Raw genomic sequence first — 21,995 nt, 5'->3', positions numbered from 1 at the left:
TGATGGTGGATGGATGGGTGGATGGGTGGAAAGGAAGAAGGGAAGGAAGGATGGAAGGACATACAGATGGATAGATGAAAGGGAGGAAGGGCAGATGGAGGGAGGGGTGGATGAATGGAAAGACGGATGGATAGCTGAGTGGTTAGAAGATAGGAAGAGAGGGAGGGAAGGAGTTTGGATGATGGAAAGGCAGACAAATGGAAGGAAGAGAGGGATGATGGGTGGACGGACGGAAAGATGGGTTGGAAATGGATGGAGAGAACAAAACCCTCTCATCCTGACATTCTGGTGTCTCATGGAGAACCTAAAAGTCCCACCAGCCTCTCCAGGGCCAGGCAGGAGCCAGTCTCCAGTTTCCAAACTTACTAGCATGAGGCTGTAAAATCACAGAAGCTATGGTGAGATGGGCACCGAACTCTTAGTGACGAGACCCCAGAGGCAGTCAGCATCTGCTTGCTCTGGGCTCAATAGCCGTATTTACACTAGTCGTCTACAGTCCCTGGGGGACAGATGGAGTCAAGTCAGCATGAGACAGCAGGGCCAGGCCCAGCTGGCACCCTTGGGGCTTCCCAACTGGCAGAGGGGAGCCCCAGAGAGCAGCCTGCAACCACTGCCCCCAGGCAGACAGGGACTGCGCTGGGGACACCCACCTTTGTGACAGCCGCTGAGGGTTGCCCGCAGGGGCCCTCCAGGGGGCTGGAGGAATCCTCCGAGGGGCACCAGCACAGGCTGTGGGCACATCCGGAACCAGCTCTGTGCCTGTTGGCACAGCTGTCCCACCAGCCCGGGATGTGAAGTGCTGAAGAAATGGAGTCTGGCCAGGAGTTCTGTGTACAGGATGCTTCTCTCTGCAACAGAGGGGATGCTGGTTGAGGGGAGGGGCCCTGCTCCCCCAGCTGGAGCCCTCCGCACTTCTGCCTCCTTTTCTGTTCTCTCCACCCACTCGCCCCTACTTCAAGTGCACCAGGAGGATCCCCACCTCACATCCTAGACCTTGGGTTTCCTGAAAACAAAGACAATGCCTGTCTTGCTTATGGCTACGTTCTGAATGCCAAGTGTGTAAGTCACTCAGTCGTGTCCTATGCTTTGTGACCCCATGGATTGTAGCCCACCAGGCTCCTCTGTCCTTGGAATTCTCCAAGCAAGAACCCTGGAGTGGGTAGTCATTCCCTTCCCCAGGGGATCTTCCTGACCCAGGGATTGAACCCTGGTCTCCTATACTGCAGGCAGATTCTTTACTGTCTGAGCCTACAGGGAAACCCAGGCACCCAACCAATGTGTAGGATCATTTCACCAGCAGTTCATAGTTACTGAGTGGGTTAGTGTCCTGTGGCTGCTGGAAACAAGACAACTTGGGGGCTTCAAACAACAGAACCTTCTTCTCTCACAGTTCTGAGGGCCATAAGTCTGAAATCAAGGTGTGGCCAAGACTGTGCTCCCTCCAGAGGTTTTGGGGGAGCATCCTTCCCTGCCTCTTTCAGCTTCTGGGGGCTCCAGGCATCTTTGGCTTGTGGCCACATCACTTCAACTTCCTTTTTTTATTATTTAAAGTATTTCTTTCTTTCTTTTGGCTGCACTGGGTCTTGGTTGCTGTGGGCTCTCTCTAGTTGCAGCAAACAGGGGCAACTCTTGGTTGCGGTGCACGGGCTTTTTCTCGTGGTGGTTCTCTGTCACAGAGCAGTCTCCAGGTGCCAGGGCTATAGAAGTTGTGCTTTGTGGGGTTAGCAGCTCTGTGGCATGTGGGATCTTCCTGGACCAGGGACTGAACCCACGTGCCCTGCATTGGCAGGAGGATTCTTATCCACTGTACTACCAGGGAAGTCCTCAATTTCTTTTTTTTATTTTTAATTTTTTATGCAATTTAAAAAGGTTACACTCTATTTACACTTATTACAAGATATTAGCCATATTACCCATGTTGTACAATACATCCTTGTAGTCTATCTTACTCCCCCACTCCTGTTTTGCCCCCTCCATTCCCTCTAGGGCTTCCGTAGTAGCTCAGCTGGTAAAGAATCCACGTGCAATGCAGGAGATCTGTGTTTGACCCCTGCGTTGGGAGGATCCCCTAGAGAAGGGAACACCTTCTGGAGAACACCACTCCAGTATTCTGGCCTGGAGAATTCCATGGACTGTACAGTCCATGGGGTTGCAAAGAGTCAGACACGGCTGAGCGATGTTCACTTCACCATCCCCTCGCCCACTGGTTGCTACTGCTGCTAAGTCGCTTCAGTTGTGTCTGACTCTGGGCGACCCCATAGACGGCAGCCCACCAGGCTCCCCCATCCCTGGGATTCTCCAGGCAAGAACACTGGAGTGGGTTGCTATTTCCTTCTCCAATGCATGAAAGTGAAAAATGAAAGTGAAGTCGCTCAGTCGTATCCGACTCTTAGCGATCCCATGGACTGCAGCCCACCAGGCTCCTCCATCCATGGGATTTTCCAGGCAAGAGTACTGGAGTGGGGTGCCATTGCCCACTGGTAACCACCAGCTTATTCTTGTGAGTATGCTCCTTTTTTATTATATTCACTAGTTTGTTCTATTAGATTCCACGTATGTGATATCATACAGTGTTTGTCTTTCTCTGTCTGGCTTATTTCATTTAGCACAATCCCCTATAAGTCCATCCACATGGCTGCAAATGACAAATCTTCATTCTTTTTTATGACTGAGTACTAGTCCACTGAATATATGTAGCAAATCTTTATTCATTCATCTGTCCACGGACATTCTAGGTTTCTTTCATATCTGGGCAATTGTAAATACTGCTGCTATGATCACGGGGGCTCATGTATCTTTCAGCGTTTTTGTTCTGTTTTGTTTACCCTGGAATGGAATTACTGGGTCATAAGGTAGCTCTATTTTTCAGTTTTTTTGAGAAACCTCCATACTGTTTTCCACAGTGGCTGCACCAATATTCCCACCAACAGCATGTATGTGCATCCACCCAATTTCTGCCTGTGTCTTGACATGGCCTTCTCGTCTGTGTGTCTCCGCATTTTCCCTTTTTTGGGGGGGTTTCAAATCTCATTCTGCCTTCTTATAAGGACATTTGTGATTGCATTTTGGGCCTGCTTGGAGGATCCAAGATAAACTCTCCATCCTAAGAACCTTAATCACATTTTCTTTCACCATATAAAGTGATAGTGATAGATTCTAGGGATTAGAGCAGGAAATGGTAACCCACTCCAGTATTCTTGCCTGGAGAATCTCATGGACAGAGGAGCCTGGCAGGCTATGGTCCCTAGGGTCGCCAAGAGTTAAACATAACTTAGTGACAACCACCAGGGATTAAGAAATAACTATATTGGGACATCCTTAGTGGTCTATGCCAAAAGCCTTTGACTATATTGACTATGTCAAAGCCTTTGACTGTGTGGATCACAATATACTGTGGAAAATTCTGAAACAGATGGGAGTACCAGACCACCTGACCTCCCTCTTGAGAAACCTGTATGCAGGTCAGGAAGCAACAGTTAGAACTGGACATGGAACAACAAACTGGTTCCAAATAGGGAAAGGAGTATGTCAAGGCTGTATATTGTCACCCTGCTTATTTAACTTATATGCAGAGTACATTATGAGAAACGCTGGGCTGGAGGAAGCACAAGCTGGAATCAAGATTGCTGGGATAAATATCAATAACCTCAGATATGCAGATAGGAAGAACTAAAAGAGCCTCTTGATGAAAGTAAAAGAGGAGAGTGAAAAAGTTGGCTTAAAGCTCAACATTAAGCAAACGAAGATCATGGCATCGGGTCCCATCACTTCATGGCAAATAAATGGGGAAACAGTGGAAACAGTGGCTAATTTTATTTTCTGGGCTCCAAAATCACTGCAGATGATGGTTGCAGCCATGAAATTAAGACACTTACTCCTTGGAAGGACAGTTATGACCAACCTAGACAGCATATTAAAAAGCAGAGACATTACTTTGCCAACAAAGGTCCATCTAGTCAAGGCTATGGTTTTTCCTGTGGTCATGTATGAGAGTTGGACTATAAAGAAAGCTGAGTGCAGAAGAATTGATGCTTTTGAACTGTGGTGTTGGAGAAGACTCTTGAGAGTCCCTTGGAGTGAAAGGAGATCCAACCAGTCCATTTTAAATGAGATCAGTCCTGGGTGTTCATTGGAAAGACTGATGTTGAAGCTGAAACTCTAATACTTTGGCCACCTGCTGCGAAGAGCTGACTCCTTAGAAAAGACCCTGATTCTGGGAAAGACTGAGGGCGGGAGGAGAAGGGGATGACAGAGGATGAGATGGTTGGATGGCATCACCGATTCAATGGACATGGGTTTGGGTGAACCCCGGGAGTTGGTGATGGACAGGGAGGCCTGGCGTGCTTCGATTCATGGGGTCGCAAAGAGTCAGACATGACTGAGCGACTGAACTGAACTGAACTAGTGGTCTAGTGGTTAAGAATCTGCAATGAACAGGACAGAACATAGGTTCCATCTCTGGTTGGGGAACTCAGATCCCACATGCCTCAAAGCAACTAAGCCCATGTACCACAACTACTGAGCTCTCATAACTAGAGAGCCTGTGTGTGGCAACTCCTGAGACTGCATGCCACAATTAGAGAGCCCATGTACGGCAACTGGAAAAGCCCATGCACAGCAACTAAGACCTGATGCAGCTAAATAAATAAATAAATATGTATTTTAAAAGTAACTACATCTTGGGGAGGGGGCAGTCTAGATGTATCATCACTATCACCCCAAAAACTGAGGCATGGTGAGGTTCAGAAGCGGCAACCCACTTCTGTATTCATGCTTGGAGAATCCCCACGGACAGAGAAGCCTGGTGGGCTACAGCTGATGGGGTCGCAAAAGAGCTGGACATGACTGAGCGACTTAGCACACACACACGAGGTTTCAGCGGCTTACACAGTTCACAGGAACTGTGGGGCCTGGGGCAAGGGTGGCCACGCCCTGTGCCTGGGTTTGCTGGTGGGTGAAATCGGGTAAGGCCAGGAACAGGAGCAAGTGTCCCACTCACCACAGGCGTAGCAGTTAAGGTGGTGCTAACAAACTTAACTGTTAAGATAAACACTACTTTAATGCAATTTTTTTTTTAAGAAAATCAAAAGCATGCCCCCAGATCCATGATGAACAAAATATCAGTCTTTTAAATAAAAACAAACAGGAATGGCACCACGCCAAGTCATCCTGGAGCCTGAGGCAACGGGAGATATCCATAATAGGACTGGTTTCTAGGAGCTTGCTGGGAAGTACTGGAATGTTGTGAGAATGCACGGTTGCTCAGCTGCACCATCTGGTGGCAACATTTCTCTCTACACCTTCTCCTTGCACCGGGCAGCCACAGGTTGTCAGTCAAGGAGCGCTGCAAAGAACATACTGTGATTTGAGCTTTGAAATCTTTTCTTAAACTGGCCCAAGGGTATTTTCCTGGGAAATCAGTCCCTTTGAGGTTTAAAACCTCTGGTGAGCATGAATGCAAGAAGAGGAAGGCAAAAGCATCATCCACTTGGGTGGGATCCTGCTGCTGCTGCTAAGTCACTTCAGTCGTGTCCGACTCTGTGCGACCCCATAGATGGCAGCCCCTCAGGCTACCCCGTCCCTGGGATTCTCCAGGCAAGAACACTGGAGCGGGTTGCCATTTCCTTCTCCAATGCATGAAAGTGAAAAGTGAAAGTGAAGTCGCTCAGTCGTGTAGACACCACCTTAGCGCTATCCAACATTTTGCAGATGATGAAAGCGGAGGCTCGGGGCAGAAATGGCCCCTCCAAGGCCATTCAGGTCAACAGCATCAGTGCTGTCACATGACAGTAAAAGGCTCCTCGGAAAGCACCATGGGGACAGGCTCTGCGTGAATTGACTTGCAAAGTTTCCCCAGCAGCCCTAGGTGGGAGGGTTCACCAACATCCCCCATTTTGCAGATGGGAAAACTGAAGGCTGCAAGGCACGGGGAGGGGTGAGAGTGAGGGAGGTGATGAGGTAGTAAGGGACTTGAAGGTCACACTGCCAGTAAATGCCAGAGCCCAGATTTAAGTCAACTTGGTGAGACCAATATCCATGCACTTGGACTGATCTATGTAATAGGGGTGGACATTTGGCAGGGAGCAGGGGCAGACAGACTCTTACCTGGAGAATCCCAAGGACAGAGGAGCCTGGTGGGCTACAGCCCATAGGGGTGCAAAGAGTCAGACATGACTGAAGCAGCTTAGCATAGCATAGGGGCAGATAGAGGATGCAAAAGAAAGCCAAAGAAAATAATAACTAAAAAGTTAAGATATGTGGAAGTAGCATGTAGCAATGGAATATGCAGGGGTGTGGGGGCCAGGGGTGTCCAGCCTCAGTGGTAGCCAGGTAGGCTTCTCAGACAACCAGCAGTTGCAGGTATGAATGAACCATGGAAGGAATACAGGAATTAAGCATCCTTATAAAATCACTTGTAAAAACACTCAAATCAAAACCAACTGGGATGGGAATTCCCTGGTGGTCCAGTGGTTAGGACTTGGCGCTTTCAGTGCGAGGGCCAAGGTATCCGTGGTTGGGGAACCAAGATCCCACAACCTATGCAGTGTGGCCAGACAAAAACAAACAAAAAATCCAGTTGGGAAATGTATGATAAAAACCATCACGGGGACTTCCCTGGTGGTCCAGGGGTTAAGAATCCTGCCTGCACAGGACAGGGCTCACGTTCGATCCCTCGGTTGGGGACATAAGGTCCCACATGCCATCAGGCAGCTAAGCCCACGTGCCACAACTACTGAGCCCCTGCGATGCAACTAGAGAGAAGCCCTCGAGCCACAGCAAAGATCCTGAATGCCACAGCTAAGACCGAACATAGCAGGGGAAAGAAAAGAAAGCACATCCCGGCCACTTCACACTCAATAGGATGGCTTTTTTTTTTTTTTTTTAATCAGAAAATAACAAGTGTTGTAGAGGATATAGAGAACCTAGCACCTTTGTGTGCTGTTGGTAGGAATGTAAAACGGCACGGCCAGTGTGGGAAAAGAGCTGGCAGTTCCTCAGAAATTAAACACAAAATTACCAAATGATTGAGCAATTCCACATCCAAGTATATATCCAAAAGAACCGAAAGTGGGGTTTCAAGGAGATATTTGTACCCCCATAGTCACAGCAATGACAGAGGATGAGATGGTTGGATGACATCGCTGACTCGATGGACACGAGTTTGAGCAAACTCCGGGAGATGGTGATGGACAGGGAAGCCTGGAGTGTTGCAGTCCATGGGATCGCAAAGTCGGACAAGACTAAGTGACTGAACTGAATGGAACTAATATTCACAGCAGCATTACTTCCAATCGACAAAAGGTAGAAACAACTCAAGAGTCCATTGAAGAGTTAATGGATGATCAAAGAATGGCCCATCTACACGATGGAACACAAGAGATGCAGGTTGGATCCCTAGGTCAGGAAGATCCCCTGGAGGAGGGCATGGAAACCCACTCCAGTATCCTTGCCTGGAGAATCCCATGGACAGAGGAGCCTGGCAGGCTACAGTCCATAGGGTCACAAAGAGTCAGACACAACTGGAGTGACTTAGCACACACATACACACCACGAAACATTATTCAGCCTTAAAAAGGAAGGATATTCTGACGTGGATGAACTGAGGACTGTATGTTAAGTGAAATAAGTACTCACAAAAAGGACAAATATCGCACGAGTCCACTTACATGGGTCCCTAGAATGGTCAAATTCCTAGAGATAGAAAGTAGAAGGGTGAGTGCCAGGGGCTTAGGGAGGGGGAAAAAGGAGCGAGTGTTTAATGAGGACGGAGGTTCAGTTTGAGAGGACGCACAAGTTACGAAGATGCATGGGGTTGATGGTCGTGCAACGGGGTGTGAATGGACTTAATGCTGCTGACCTGGACAATTAAAATGGTTCATTTTATGTTACGGGCATTTTGCCACACTTTAAAAAAATACAAACAAAATTCCATCCTGGACAGAGTATCACCTGAGGACACAAGAGATCCTTCAAACTCCAGGCCAGAGCGTGGGCCAAACCCTGCTCAACGACTTTCCCTGAGAGCTAAGAATGGTTTTTGTAAAACCATTGATGTTTTTAAATTGATATGCGTAATTAGTGGGATGACAGGAAATGCCGACTTTGAACCCCAACTGAGCCCTAAATGTTATCTGCCTGATCAAGACTTCCCTGCTTTCTCATGAGTAGACCTAACTTACAAAAAGCTGTGCTCAGTTATTATCATTATATGAGTTTCACCAATAAAAAAAAAAAATCTGTGGGAACGTTTTCTCCCTTGTTATATTAAATGTCATGGGCTTCCCAGGTGGCGCTAGTGGTAAAGAGCCTGCAGGTTCGATCCCTGGGTCCAGAAGATCCCCTGGAGTAGGAAATGGCTACCCACTCCACTATTCTTGCCTGGGAAATCCCATAGACAGAGGAGCCTGGTGGGTTACAGTCTATGGGGTTGCAAAGAGTCAGATACGACTGAACACCATCTATCTATACTGTCAACATAATTTCCTCAATTTTGCCTAAAATGTTTCCTATGTGGCCCTTTCTAGAATAAGATACTGGAGGAATTCCCTGGCAGTCCAGTGGTTAGGACTCTGTGACCTCACCGCTGAGGGCCTGGGTTTGATACCTGGTCTGGGAACTAAGATCCCACAGGCTGCATGGCAAGGCTAAAACAATAAAAATAAACTTAAAAAAATTTTTTAAATAGAATACATTGCTGGGCTGAGGTGAGAGGAAGGGCTCTGCCTTGGTAGTTTTTACTCCTAAACTCTCCCAGATTCAATTCAAAGTTCTAGAAGCTGGAGCTAGGAGAAAGCCCTCAGCTATAACAGGAAAGGTGTGTGAGTGACTCAGTGAAGACACTGGGCTTCTAGAAGTGAGTGCAGAGTAGACCGCACCTCCCCCGTCCCGCCGTCTCTGCACCACTCACCCATGCCTCGGAGCTCCACTGCCGGGCGGCACAGCTGGAGAGCTTCCCGGACCAGGCTGACCTCAGGGCAGTCCATGTATGGGGCGCACAGGTCAAAGTCTTCCAGCAGGCCCTCGATGCCCCCAGAGAGGCCCCGGCAGCAAATCCAGGTCATGCTGCCTGTGGGCAGAAGGGGGCGCTGTGGGGAGCCTGCAGCTTCTTTCAGCGCATCGTGGGAGGTGGCTTCTCAGCTCCTCCTTTCTCTGAGGTTCTCACTCGCAGCCTCACTGACATTCGGGGCTGGGTCGTATTCCGTGGTGGGGCCATTAGGTAGGGTGGACGAGCAGTGTCCCTGGTCTCCACCCACTAGATGCTAGGGACGCCTCCCAAGTGATGACCGTCGGAAAGATGCATATTGTCAAGTGTCCCTTAGGAAGCAGAGTCATCCCTGGTTGAGAATGATAGGAATGGATGGATGGATGAGAATGAATGAAGAGATGGATGGATGGATGGGGAGAGAGAGAAAGAGAGGGATAGATAGATAGAAAGATGGATGGACGGATAGACAATGGACAGACAGATAGACAGACATAGATGGTAGATGGTCGGGTAGATCCCCTGGAGTAGGAAATGGCAACCTGCTCCAGTATTCCTGCCTGAAAAATTCCATGAACAGAGGAGCCTGTCGGGCTATATAGTCCATGGGGCTGCAAAGAGTCTGACAGACACACCTGAGCAGCTGAGCGTGCACACACACACACACACACACACACACACACACGGTAGATTGATAGGCAAATAGGTGGATGGATGGATAGATAGATATAAAGATGATAGATATAATGGTAGAGAGAGAGAAATTTAGGTAGGTTGGTAGGTAGATAGTTATGATAGATATTGGATAGATAAATATAAAGATGATAGATACAGATGGTAGAAGGAGATATATATGTTAGATGAGATTTTATGTTTATATATATGTATAGAGAGAGAGAGAGAGAGATGATAGATATGGCAGATTATAGATAGATGCAGATAGATAGGCAGAGAAGGCAATGGCAACCCACTCCAGTGTTCTTGCCTGGAAAATCCCAGGGACGGAGGAGCCTGGTGGGCTGCTGTCTTTGGGGTCACACAGAGTCGGACACAACTGAAGCGACTTAGCAGCAGCAGCAGCAGATAGACAGGCGGTAGATAGATACTAGATAGACAGCCGTATATGGTAGATGAATAGAGATGGTAGGTGATAGATTGACAGGTAGACAGGGTCTCTCTCATTCTAAGGCAGTTTCTCATCCTCTATACTATCAGCTAGCCCTAGATGCCAGCTGCAACCAAAGTATCTGCAGACATCACCTAGGGTCCCTTGGTGGGTGTGTATGTCGGGGCGGTGATGGTGCAGAACCGCCCCTGGTGAGAACTAGTGCCTTAAAAAGTGCCAGAGATTTTAACCTTCACCCTTCCACCTTGTCAGGCTCCAGAAAGTGGGAGCACCAGACGGTCAGGGACCCACGCAAGCCCCTCCGAGACCTTACCCAGAACCTCCTGCTTCAGCTCCTCGATACGGCCGGCATGGAGCAAGTGGTAGGGTAACTCCTTCAGCTTCCTCAGGTTTGCAACCGTGTCGGAGAACCACAGGGGCTGAGGGGCCACCTGCAGAGGAGGAGAGAGCTGGCAGCCAGGCCACTAAGACACAATCTCATTCATTCACTCCACAAACATGGGCCAGGCCAGGTACCAGGTGATGCTGGAGGGACAGTGACACGATTTCAGATGGGGACACCCACACATACCCACACACAGGACATACCCACACACAGGCTGGGATAGGCGGGGTCTGGGGCTCCGGGAATCCAAGGGGCATTGAAACTGGGTCTCACAGGGTAAGTAGGAGCCTGTCTGGCAAAATACATTGGAAATGATGGCATTTCAGAGCAAGGGAGCATCATGTGCCCAGTGGTGGGAGAGAGCAGGATCAGAGTTTGGGAAGGCTGAATTATAAGACAGAGTGAAGGATCATGGTTGGGATGAGACTAGGGAGGATGTCGATAGTAGATAACAAAAGCACCAAACATCAGGCTGGGGAGATTGGACTGGAGACAGAGGGCGCTGGGGAGCCATGGGAGATATTAGAGGAGAGACATGATCAGATTGGATGGTCAGGGGCATTGCTGGGGAAGAGGGACTGGAGTGGGGGGTCCTGAGGCTGTGAAACCAGGAAGAGGGGCAAGCCACATCCTAAAGAGATGAGGCTGAGCCTGCAGGAGTTCTGGGCGCACAGCAGAGCGTCTATGAGAAACCAGAGAGGAGAAAGAATCAGGCCTGGCCCTGCCTCTGGCCTCCCTGTCCAGGAGGGAAAACGCAAAAGAGAAATCAAACTATAATAAAAGACTCAAAAGTGTATTCCCTAGCTGTAGTCACTGTGCTATGTTTAGGGCAAATGTTAACAATAGGGAAGTCTAAAAGAAGTGTCCACGGGAACTCTTACACTCATGGCAACTAGTCTGTGACTCTAAAATGATCTTGAAACTAAAAGCTTCTTTTAAAAAGTCTGAGCTCTGGACTTCCCTGGTGATCCAGTGGTTAAGAATCTGCCTGCCCATTCAGAGAACATGGGTTCAATCCCTGGTCCGTGAAGATTCCACGTGCAGAGGAGCAGCTAAGCTCGAGTGCTGCCACTACTGAAGCCCATACGCCTAAAGCCCATGATCCTCAACTAGAGAAAGACCGCTTGCAGCAACGAAGACTCAGCACAGACAAGAATAAAATAAATACACAGTCTGAGTTCTGACTCGGAGAGAAGGGCACATGGAGTAAAGAACAAGTAGTCAAGGGAATTCCCTGGCAGTCCAGTGGTTAGGACTCTGCGTTTCCACTGCAGGGGACACGGGTTTGATCCTTGGTTTGGAAACTAGATCCCATAAGCTGCGTGGCATGGCAAAAAAAAGAAAAAGAACAAATAAGCAAAAGGAAGGAAATTAGGGAAGACTTACTGAAGGAGAGGCATTTGAGCTGGGCCTCGAGGTATTTGAAAGGCAAAAAAAAAAAGGAGGTGGCAACTTGTAAGCTAAGGACCCAAGTCTTAGAGCTCCTGAGTACAAAAGAAAGACGGAGGAAATACGTGAATAGTGACTGGAAGTCTGGGAGCAGCTCTTCAGAGCAGGGACTTGTGGGTTTAGCTTTTATTTTACTGTTTGATCCTCTCTGTGTTCTCCAACAATTACACACTACTCTCCTAGGTGGGAAGCGAAATGAGTGTTATTTTTAAAATGAGTAACACTTTGGGAGAACCAATGATTGAAAATTGAATTGTATCAGGGGATTCACAAGGAAAACATCAACACCCCCACCACTCACACACACACACACACACACACACACACACAAAACAAGGAGGAAACTTGTGTGTTTCAGGATGAATCAGAGCATAAGGAATTAAAATTCTGGGATGCCATGACTTTGGAGATAAGCTTTTAATGTTGTGATTTTGTTTTCTCATCCTGAAAGTTAGTGGAGCATCAATTCCTCATCTGCTGCTCCCCACCCTTCAAATAATGTTTGGGGACTTTCTGTCCTTTGTGAGCAAAGAAGGAAAGGAGGCAGAGTGTGTCTGGGTTGGAAATAGGGAATGGAAGGGGGCACGTGGCTCCAGCCTTGCGGGCACAGAAGTGCGGAGGCTGAGAGTGGGGAACAGGGGCCCCCGGACACCTCACCTTGCGGTCCAGGTTCAGGGGTTTTCCCACGAGTGGCAGGGTGATGAGTTTCTTGATGCCCTGGCTCCAGGCCCCTGAGAAGAAGTCGGCCAAGACTCCATGACTCTTGGCTTTCTCAGGCCCAGACAGGTAGAGCTCTCTGACCACCTCGGTCAGCTGTCTGCAGAGAGAAGACATGGGCTGATGGGCCTGGGGCACAGGCTGGGCTCAGAGGTGGTGACTGGCCACCACTTCAGGAAGTGGTTCCCAAGTGCCAGTCCATCCTAAACTCCTTCTAGATGCTTCCTGGCTCAGCTGGCCGCCTGCACTACTTGGTACCTACCATTTAGCTCTAAATCAGCCCATCTTACCTTTTTCCTTAAGTAATTTTACTTTAAAAAGGAATATTTGATAAACAAAAAGACCTACTGTATAGCACAGGGAATTGTATCTTATAATAATCTATAATGGAAAAGAATCTGAAAAAGAATATATATAAAAATATACTGATATATATAAATATATATTAATATATAAGACAAAATATATAAGTATAAATAATATATAAGATAATTTATATACAAAAACCTTATATAATATAATAATATATAAGATAATGTATATATAAGTACTAATTTGTATATAAAACATATATAATATATATGTTTTTATATATGTTATTTATATATAACATATGTGTGTGTATATATATATAACATATATAATATATGTATATATCTGAATCACTTTGCTGTTTTCTTGAAACTAACACAAAACTGAATTAACTATGGTGGTGGTTTAGTTGCTAAGTCATGTCTGACTCTTGGGAACCCATGGACTATAACCTTCCAGATTCTGTCCATGGGATTTCCAATTTAAAATCGGAGAATTTGGGTTCCTCAATAATTAAACATAAAACAAGTTACTGTATGATCCAGAAATTTCACTCCAGACTATATACCCCCCAAAGAATGGAAAAGCAGGCGTTCAAATAAAAACTTGTGCATGCCTATTCACAGCAGCTCTAGTCACAGTCACCAAAAGGTGGAAACAGCCACGTGTTCGTCAACGAATGAGCGAATAAACAGAATGTGATCCATGCCTGCAGGGGAATATCATTCAACCATAACAATGAATGAAGCGCTAACACGTGCTGTGACACAGACAGACCATGAAAATGTCACGCTGAGTGAGATAAGCCAGACGCAATAGACCACACTGCGTGCGATCACGTCCATATGAAATGTCCAGCACAGGCAAATCCGTACACAGAAAGCAGGCTCAGGGTTGCTAGGCACTGGGGGAGCAGGGACTGGGGAGTGGCTGCTAATGGGGATGGGGTACCTTTTAGGGCAGTGGGAATGTTCTGGAAGTAGAGGTGATAGTTGTACAACATGTGAATATGCCAAATGCCACTCAACTGTTCTGCTTTCAAATGATGAATTTCGTGTGAATTTCTCCTCACTTTAAAGAAGCAGTTCATTGTGGGAGCTCCCTGGTAGTCCAATGGTTAGGACTCTGCCATTTCACTGCCGAGGGCTCGAATTCAATTCCTGGTCAGGGAGCTAGGAGCCCACAAGACGTGTGGTGTGACTAATAATGATAACAAACAAGTTAGCTGTGTTAGAGCTCGTGGTGGGGAGACCCTTGCTTGCTGTGCTAAGTGGACTTGATTCCCTGGGAATGGGGAGTGAAGAAGGATCTGGAACGAAGAGGAACCCGATCAGGGAGTCCTTGCTCTTGGCGTCCCACCCAGACAGTGTCACCAACCTGCTCGACTCACCTGTGAGCAATGGCCAGAAGGGTGAAGCCGTCCACGGGCCGCCTGGCCAAGCAGTTACCCAGATCTCGACGAAGCCTCACCCACAGCAGGGGTGGGAAGCGCAGAAGCTCTTTGCTGGGTGGGGTCCAGTCTTGGTACACGCTCTGCAGGACCTCATCATCCAAGGACAGAACATCCTTTAACTCCGCCTCTGAGAGCCCATGCCTGTGGAAGGACGGACGGGCGTGGGGGCACACCTGTGTCTCCTGCACTTGGAGAAGGCAGAAGCTGAGCGAGGGACAGATGTGACCAGCTCTATGGCATCCTGCCCATCACTGAAGGGTTCACCATGGAGATCAGCGTTTGGACAGAGCCCACGGTTAGCTGGTACTCATACCTGGTTCCAGCTGTACCCATCAAGTAAGACATTTCCTGATCTTTCTTTCCTTCTCACACCTACAGAACCCTGAACCATCCCTCCCCCAATCTCAGATGAGTCGAGTAGCACAGGAAGAGAAGTAACTTGTGAAAATAATGCATAAACCACCCCATGTGTTCTTGCCTGAAAAAGGAAGTGGCTTTAAACACGATGAGCATCGGACTGGAATGGACTTCATAATACCTGCAAGCATTTGCCTGGAAAAACTAAGGGACTTGTCCACAAATTTCCTCTGGGTTGGAGAACAAGCAGAGTTCATTTCAAAGCAGATGAGAGAGAGAGGCTGGCTTCTGCTTACAAAGACTACAAACACCTTGTGTGTGTGCGTTTAATTCCCTGATATTGATTAGTCTTCATTTTGCTGGAAATGCTTCCCACATTCTTTACACATACAGAATGCCTGCTCACTTGGAATTTTCTGTTGTCCAACGAGGTAGATGTTAACATCAGTATTCTCTGAGATCTCTTCCACTGAGTTCATCTCATCTTTGACAGTCACAGCTATGTCAATGGTGGTGTTCTCCACAATTTCCCCACTGGAGTAGCCAGGCCATCTCCCTAATCTGCTTTTCTCCTCTTGACAGGTCTTTCCAAACCAATATTCCTGGGAGCCACAACACGAGGGTTTACATGGGGTGGTCCAGTGTTTCCTCAAACATTTACTCTTTCAAAATAGAATCTTCTGGGATTTCCCTGGCAGTCCAGTAGTTAAGACTCTACTTCCAATGCAGGGGGCACAGCTTTGATCCCTGGTGGGGAATTAAGATGCCACCTACCTCGAAAGTGAAAGTGAAAGTCGCTCAGTCGTGTCCGACTCTTTGCGACCCCATGGACAATACATATAGTCTGTGGAATTCTCCAGGCCAGAATACTGGAATGGGTAGCCTTCCTCTTCTCCAGGGGATCTTCCCGACCCAGGGATCGAACCCAGGCCTCCCTCATTGCAGGTGGATTCTTTACCAGCTGAGCCACAAGGGAAGCCCAAGAATACTGGAGTGGGTAGCCTATCCCTTCTCCAGGGGATCTTCCCAACCCAGGAATTGAACTAGGGTCTCCCGTATTGCAGGCAGATTCTTTACCCACTGAGCTATGAGGGAAGCCACATACCTCGAGGTGCAGCCATAAGGAAAAAAAAGAATAAAATCTTCTTTCTCAATCTTCAGTATACTCTCGAAACAAACCAGGCTTCAGTTCAGTTCAGTTCAGTTCAGTTGCTCAGTCACGTCCGACTCTTTGCAACCCCATGAATCACAGCATGCCAGGCCTCCCTGTCCATCACCAACTCCCGGAGTTCACTCAGACTCACGTCCATCGAGTCAGTGATGCCATCCAGCCATCTCATCCTCTGTCGTCCCCTTCTCCTCCTGCCCCCAATCCCTCCCAGAATCAGAGTCTTTTCCAATGAGTCAACTTTTCTCATGAGGTGGCCAAAGTACTGGAGTTTCCTTCCAAAGAAATCCCAGGGCTGATCTCCTTCAGAATGGACTGGTTGGATCTCCTTGCAGTCCAAGGGACTCTCAAGAGTCTTCTCCAACACCACAGTTCAAAAGCATCAATTCTTCGGCGCTCAGCCTTCTTCACAGTTCAACTCTCACATCCATACATGACCACAGGAAAAACCATAGCCTTGACTAGACGGACCTTTGTTGGCAAAGTAACGTCTCTGCTTTTGAATATGCTATCTAGGTTGGTCATAACTTTCCTTCCAAGGAGTAAGTGTCTTTTAATTTCATGGCAGCAGTCACCATCTGCAGTGATTTTGGAGCCCCCCAAAATAAAGTCTGACAGTGTTTCCACTGTTTCCCCATCTATGTCCCATGTCCCCATCTATTTCCCATGAAGTGATGGGACCGGATGCCATGATCTTCATTTTCTGAATGTTGAGCTTTAAGCCAACTTTTTCACTCTCCACTTTGACTTTCATCTAGAGGCTTTTTAGTTCCTCTTCACTTTCTGCCATAAGGGTGGTGTCATCTGCATATCTGAGGTGATTGATATTTCTGCCAGCAATCTTGATTCCAGCTTGTGTTTCTTCCAGCCCAGCGTTTCTCATGATGTACTCTGCAGGCTTAGATTCTCTCTTTGCGGTTTCGGGCACAATGAATGACTTGTCCACCAGATCAAAAAAATGGGACATCCTAAGAGGCTTTCACCCTGGATATCCAAGGGAAGCACAGCCCCACACTTCTCTGGCATCACACCCCTGCACCGGGCCCTCTTGGTAGGGACCAGGCCAGTGCATTCATTCTCAGAGAAGCAGAGGGCTGCATTCTGGAAGGCCACTGACATCAGTAAAGCATGGGCACTTTTGCTTAACCCCTGTTCATGGAGTGTTATGTCTGTGCTGCCCCCTGGAGGACAGAGAGCTCGGGGCCCACAAAGCTGATCTTCCAGTGCAGAGAGCCACATAGAAAATAACCGGGAAAAAAGAAACAGCAACACCAGTTGCTAGGAAGAAGATAAGCCAACTCACAGGAAGGAGAGAGACAAGGTAAGTGGCAGGGAGAGATGGTTCTCGGAGCATGTGAGTCCCTCTGATAAGGTGCCCTCGAGAGCTGGAATTGTGCAGGAGGGGGCCTTCTTCTGTTTGTCAGATGGGGAAACTGAGGTTTGCATATTCATGGTCCTGGATGGCCAGGGGGAGAGGAATTCAATTCCATCCCTGCTCTTGAAGATGTTGTGTCTCATCGAGTCTAGAGCCACGATGTCCAGTATAGTTGTCACCAGCCACACACAGTCATTGAAAGGTAAAAATTAATGAAGTTTAAAATCCGGTTTCTGGGATGGATAAGCTGGCTTTCAAGTGTCTATTTGCCACACGTGGCTCGTGGTTACCATGGTGGACAATGAGATATAGAGCGTTGCCCTTATTGCCAATATTCTACCGGACGGTGCTAGAGATATGCGCTGGGGGGTGTGCCTAAGGTCACAACTGAACCACTAGGTTAAGAGCCCTTCTCCATCCCCAGAGACAACCCTGTGACAATGTGGACCCAAAGCAGGCACCTCACCTGCCCCCCAACATGGGACCTGCCTTTTCTGCACTGCAGACAAGCTCTGTGTGTGAGGTCACACCACTCTGCATTTGGTGCTGGCTGAGGGACCTTGGCCAGGTGATGTCTATTTGCAAGTATAGTCTCATTCTTTCTTTCAGCAGCCCTATACAACAGACACTCAGCTACCCACTCTGTACAGAGGGTGTTTGAAAAGGCCACAATGCATGCCTAACAGAGTTTCTCAGCCTCCCACCGTGATGCTAAGGGTCAGATCATCTAGGATGCTAGTGGAATTCCTAGCCTCCAACCACTAGGTGTCAGCAGCATGATAGACAGATGAGAGATGATGTGACGTGCTGTGTTGTCACTTCAGGCGTGTCTGACTCTTTGTGACCCCATGGATTGTAGCCCACCAGGTTCCTCTGTCCATGGCATTCTCCAGGCAAGAATACTAGAGTGGGTTGCCACTCCCTTCTCCAAGGGATCTTCCCAACCCAGAGATTAAACCCTCATCTCTTATATCTGCTGCATGGCCAGGAGCGTTCTTTACCGCTAGAGCCGCCTGGGAAGCCCTGACAGATGATAGACAGATATGTATTGTTGTAGTTGTTCAGTCACTAAGTCGTCTAACTCTTTGCAACTCTTTGCAGGCCTGTGGACTGCAGCATGCCAGGCCTCCCTGTCCCTAACCATCTCCTGAAGTTCACCCAAGTCCATGTCCATTGAACTGGTGATGCGACATAGACAGATACATAGACAGGCAGAAGGAAAGGGAGATAACCTAGACAAATGCATGGAGACGGAAAGCAGATTCATGGCTGCCGGGGACTGGGAGAGGAGGAGGAGGAGTGACTGCCGACAGGGACAGGGCCTCCCTTGCAGGGTGAGGACCCATTCCTCACGGTTAGTGGTAGCACAACCCTGCGAATGTACTGAATGCCGCCAAACCAGACACTTCAAAAGAGTGCACTTTATGATGTGAATGATACTAGGTTGAAAAGTGTTCCTCAAAATTCATGCCCATGGGGACCCTGTGCATAGGACCTTATTTGAAACCAGTCTTTGGGGAAGTGGTCAAGATGAGGTCCCACTGAGACGGGCTGGGACCTGGGACTTGGGGGCCCTTTGCTGTGGTGCTTGCACCTGGACAAACGTCTCCTCGAACAACAGAATACAAACAAACTATGAAGAACTGAAAATAGCTTCATGCATGCACCACTGGGGAAATTATGGATAAGACAGAAAAAGACCAAAAACCCAACTGCCACTTCTGAAGAGCTGGGAGCAAAAGCAGGGTGTTTCACACCACCAAAGGGGTGGACAAACCACCTAAGCTACCCCTCCAGCCTGACACCTACCTTCACCCAAATAAGGAACCAGCTCACTGGGAGCAGGCAGCAAGGGAGCTTGTCATTTGTACTCCCTCCCCACTGCTGCAGCAATGCATGCATGCTAAATTGCTCTTTGCAACCCCATGGACAATAACCCACCAGGCTCTTCTGTCCATGGGATTTCCCAGGCAAGAATACTGGAATGGATTGTCATGCCCTCCTCCAGGGGATCTTTCTGACCCAGGGATCGAACCCAGAGTCTCTTGCCTCTCCTGCATTGGCAGGCAAGTTCTTTACTACCAGTGCCACCTAGAAAGCCTGTGCTCACAGCAGAAGTACCAGTAAATCCTTGCCTGGATTTCTTGTCTGGCCTCTGATCAATTTCTATTGATTGAGAAGGCCAAGAACCCTGGTCAGTAACAATACCGGATAGGAGTAGACCCTAATCCAATGAGTGATGTCCTTCCAAGAAAGAGGGAAATTCAGAGAGACACACAGGGAGGAGACCACAAGATGACAGAGGTGGAGACTGGAGTGATGCTTCTACAAGCCAAGGAACGTTGAGCATGGCCAGCAATACCAGAAATGAAGGAGAATGCCTAGAACAGACTCTCCTTCAGAGCCTCCAGGAGTGTGGCTCTGCTGACGCCTCGATTCCGACTCTGGCCCCCAGAACTACTTCCATCGCTCTAAGGCACCCAGGTTGTGATTTGTTATGGCAGCCCTTGGAGAAGAACGCACGCATACTATCTCAGTTCAAAACAGAGTGAACCCAGCAGAGACTCACCGGGAAGACACAATGTAGCCCAGCACGCGGGCCACCAGGAGCCGCCCGTGTGTCTGCTCCAGGCGGGCACACAGCTGTTGCATCGCCTCCTTAGCAGTGGAGGCCAGCGGGGCTGGCACAGTGAAGGAGGCCCACTTGCGGGCCTCCTCGAAAGCCAACCTCAGCCGCCCTGGGTGTCCACACTCTGGGAGGCTGGCCCAGAGCATGTCCCTCTGCACCTGACTCAGTGTCCTCCTCGAGGCAGACAGCAGGAGCTGGATCATCTCTTGCCCTTGGTTTCCGGAGAGGGGTTTCACCTCCCAGTAAGCCTCTCGGTCCGTGAGCATCTGCTGAATGGTGTCTAAAACCCCCGCTGTCCAGAGCAGGCCGAGACGATGAGGTGGACCCTTGGAGGACATTTGGGAGGCAGCCAGGGGATCCTCCTAGCACAGTGGACAGAGTCCACCTCATCCACCGAATCCAGCAGGATCACGAGGGACTCAAAGTTTCGGCTGGAGATGGTGTGGAGGAGGATGTGGAAAAACTGGACCAGCCTGGTGTGGGCCTCTAGGACCTGGGCAGGGGGCAGGGGCAGCCCGTAGGCCAGGCACACCTGGAAGCAGATGCTCTGGAGCAGGCCTCGGGCCTCAGAGCTCATCTGTGACGTCCCCAGAAGCCGCAGAATGGTCACTGTCTTGCGGCCGAGCAGCCCCGACATTTGCTCAGCCAGCTTGCACATCAGAGCCGTCTTTCCAATCCCTGGGGGTCCAAAAAGCACCAGGGGTGGGTGGGGGTGGCCATCACTCTGTCGCAGTCGCTGCCCCAGCTGGGTCAGGAGCTCCTGGCGCCCACAGAAGGTCCGGTTGACCTCGGCACTGAGTCCCAGGTGGTGGCGGATCTCCTGGTAGAGCCATGCCAACTCCTGCCTGCCTGCCTCCAGCTCCCGGAGGCACTCAAGAACCTGATGGTTGGCCCTGGCCACAAACTGCTCCCCCAGCTCCTTCAGGTATCGGGCATGAGCCTTGTTTTTGGGGTTCACCAGGTCTCGGCTCCACGCTAGGTGGTGGGCCTTGAGAACTCCAGGCTGCCGGTCAGCGATGCGCCCCTTGAGGTTGCTGAGAAGGTTCTGGGCATCCGTGTCCAGGCAACCATCTGCAAGACGGTCCACCATTCTGAGGGCACAGTCTTCCAGGATGTGTTTATTGAGGTCTTGGATCTCTCTCAGGAAGACTGTTGCCCCGTGATCCCCAACCGTTGAGCTCAGCAAGGCCCGTTCTATTTCCCACTCAATGACTGCAAAAGTAGAAGAGAGTGCGGTCAGCATTATGTCATCAGCTGGCTCAAATGGGGACACTTGGGAGACACATTCCAGGAATGAGAACACTGGAATTCAGGCTTAACGTGGGCCAGAGTTACTTGGCATAACTATAGACAACATCCAAAATAATGGGCTCCAGTGTGTTCCAACAAAACTTTTTCATAAAAACAAGCAGTGGGCCAGGTTTGCCTTGAGGCCACAGTTTGCCAGAGTCACTTGGGGGCTCACAAAAACCTACATGGCTGGACCCTGCCTCCAGAAGTTCTGATTCTGCATGTCGGGGTAGGGCCTATGGTTTGAATTTCCAACAAGCTCCCAGGTGATGCTGAGGCTGGGGTTCAGAGGCCACACCAAGAGTGGCATTGAGTTAGCCACTACTCGAGAAGAGCTGACTCATTGGAAAAGACTCTGATGCTGGGAAAAACTGAAGGCAAAAATGGGGCAGCACAGGATGAGATGGTTAGATAGCATCACCAACTCCAGGGACATGGGTTTGAGCAAACTCTGTGAGATACTGAAGGACAGAGGAGCCAACATGCTGCAGCCCATGGGACTGCAAATAGTCAGACATGACTTAGCAACTGAACAACAACAACAAAATCAAAGATACCTTGGTGTAGGCAACACACAGATTGTGTGAAGCAGTGTGTATGTGAAGCAGTCTCATCATAAAACAATACCATCAAACTCAAAATAGTTAAATATGGAGTTTATACAGCTCTTAGGTATGGCCCCCAAAGAACTGAAAACAAAAGCTCAAACACTTGTATGCAGGAATTGTTCATTTCAAAAAGGTTAATGTCA

The 21,995-nt window shown here is 48.8% G+C and overlaps 1 protein-coding gene across 1 annotated transcript in view; it reads right to left on the bottom strand.

Annotated features, from left to right (window-relative positions):
• The window catches only part of NWD1 (NACHT and WD repeat domain containing 1), an 82,317-nt gene that overhangs the window by 37,750 nt on the left and 22,572 nt on the right, over window positions 1-21,995 (bottom strand). Inside the window, 7 exon segments of the mRNA XM_070374790.1 lie at window positions 651-848; window positions 8,909-9,067; window positions 10,423-10,540; window positions 12,601-12,760; window positions 14,363-14,566; window positions 19,895-20,249; window positions 20,252-21,166. Of these exon segments, the coding sequence (XP_070230891.1) occupies window positions 651-848; window positions 8,909-9,067; window positions 10,423-10,540; window positions 12,601-12,760; window positions 14,363-14,566; window positions 19,895-20,249; window positions 20,252-21,166 (2,109 nt within the window).

This window comes from Bos mutus, chromosome 7, assembly GCF_027580195.1.
Source record: "Bos mutus isolate GX-2022 chromosome 7, NWIPB_WYAK_1.1, whole genome shotgun sequence".
NCBI classification, from domain to species: Eukaryota; Metazoa; Chordata; class Mammalia; order Artiodactyla; family Bovidae; genus Bos; species Bos mutus.
The sequence above is the reverse complement of the archived record's forward strand: the minus strand, read 5'-3'. Positions and strand labels throughout refer to the sequence as shown.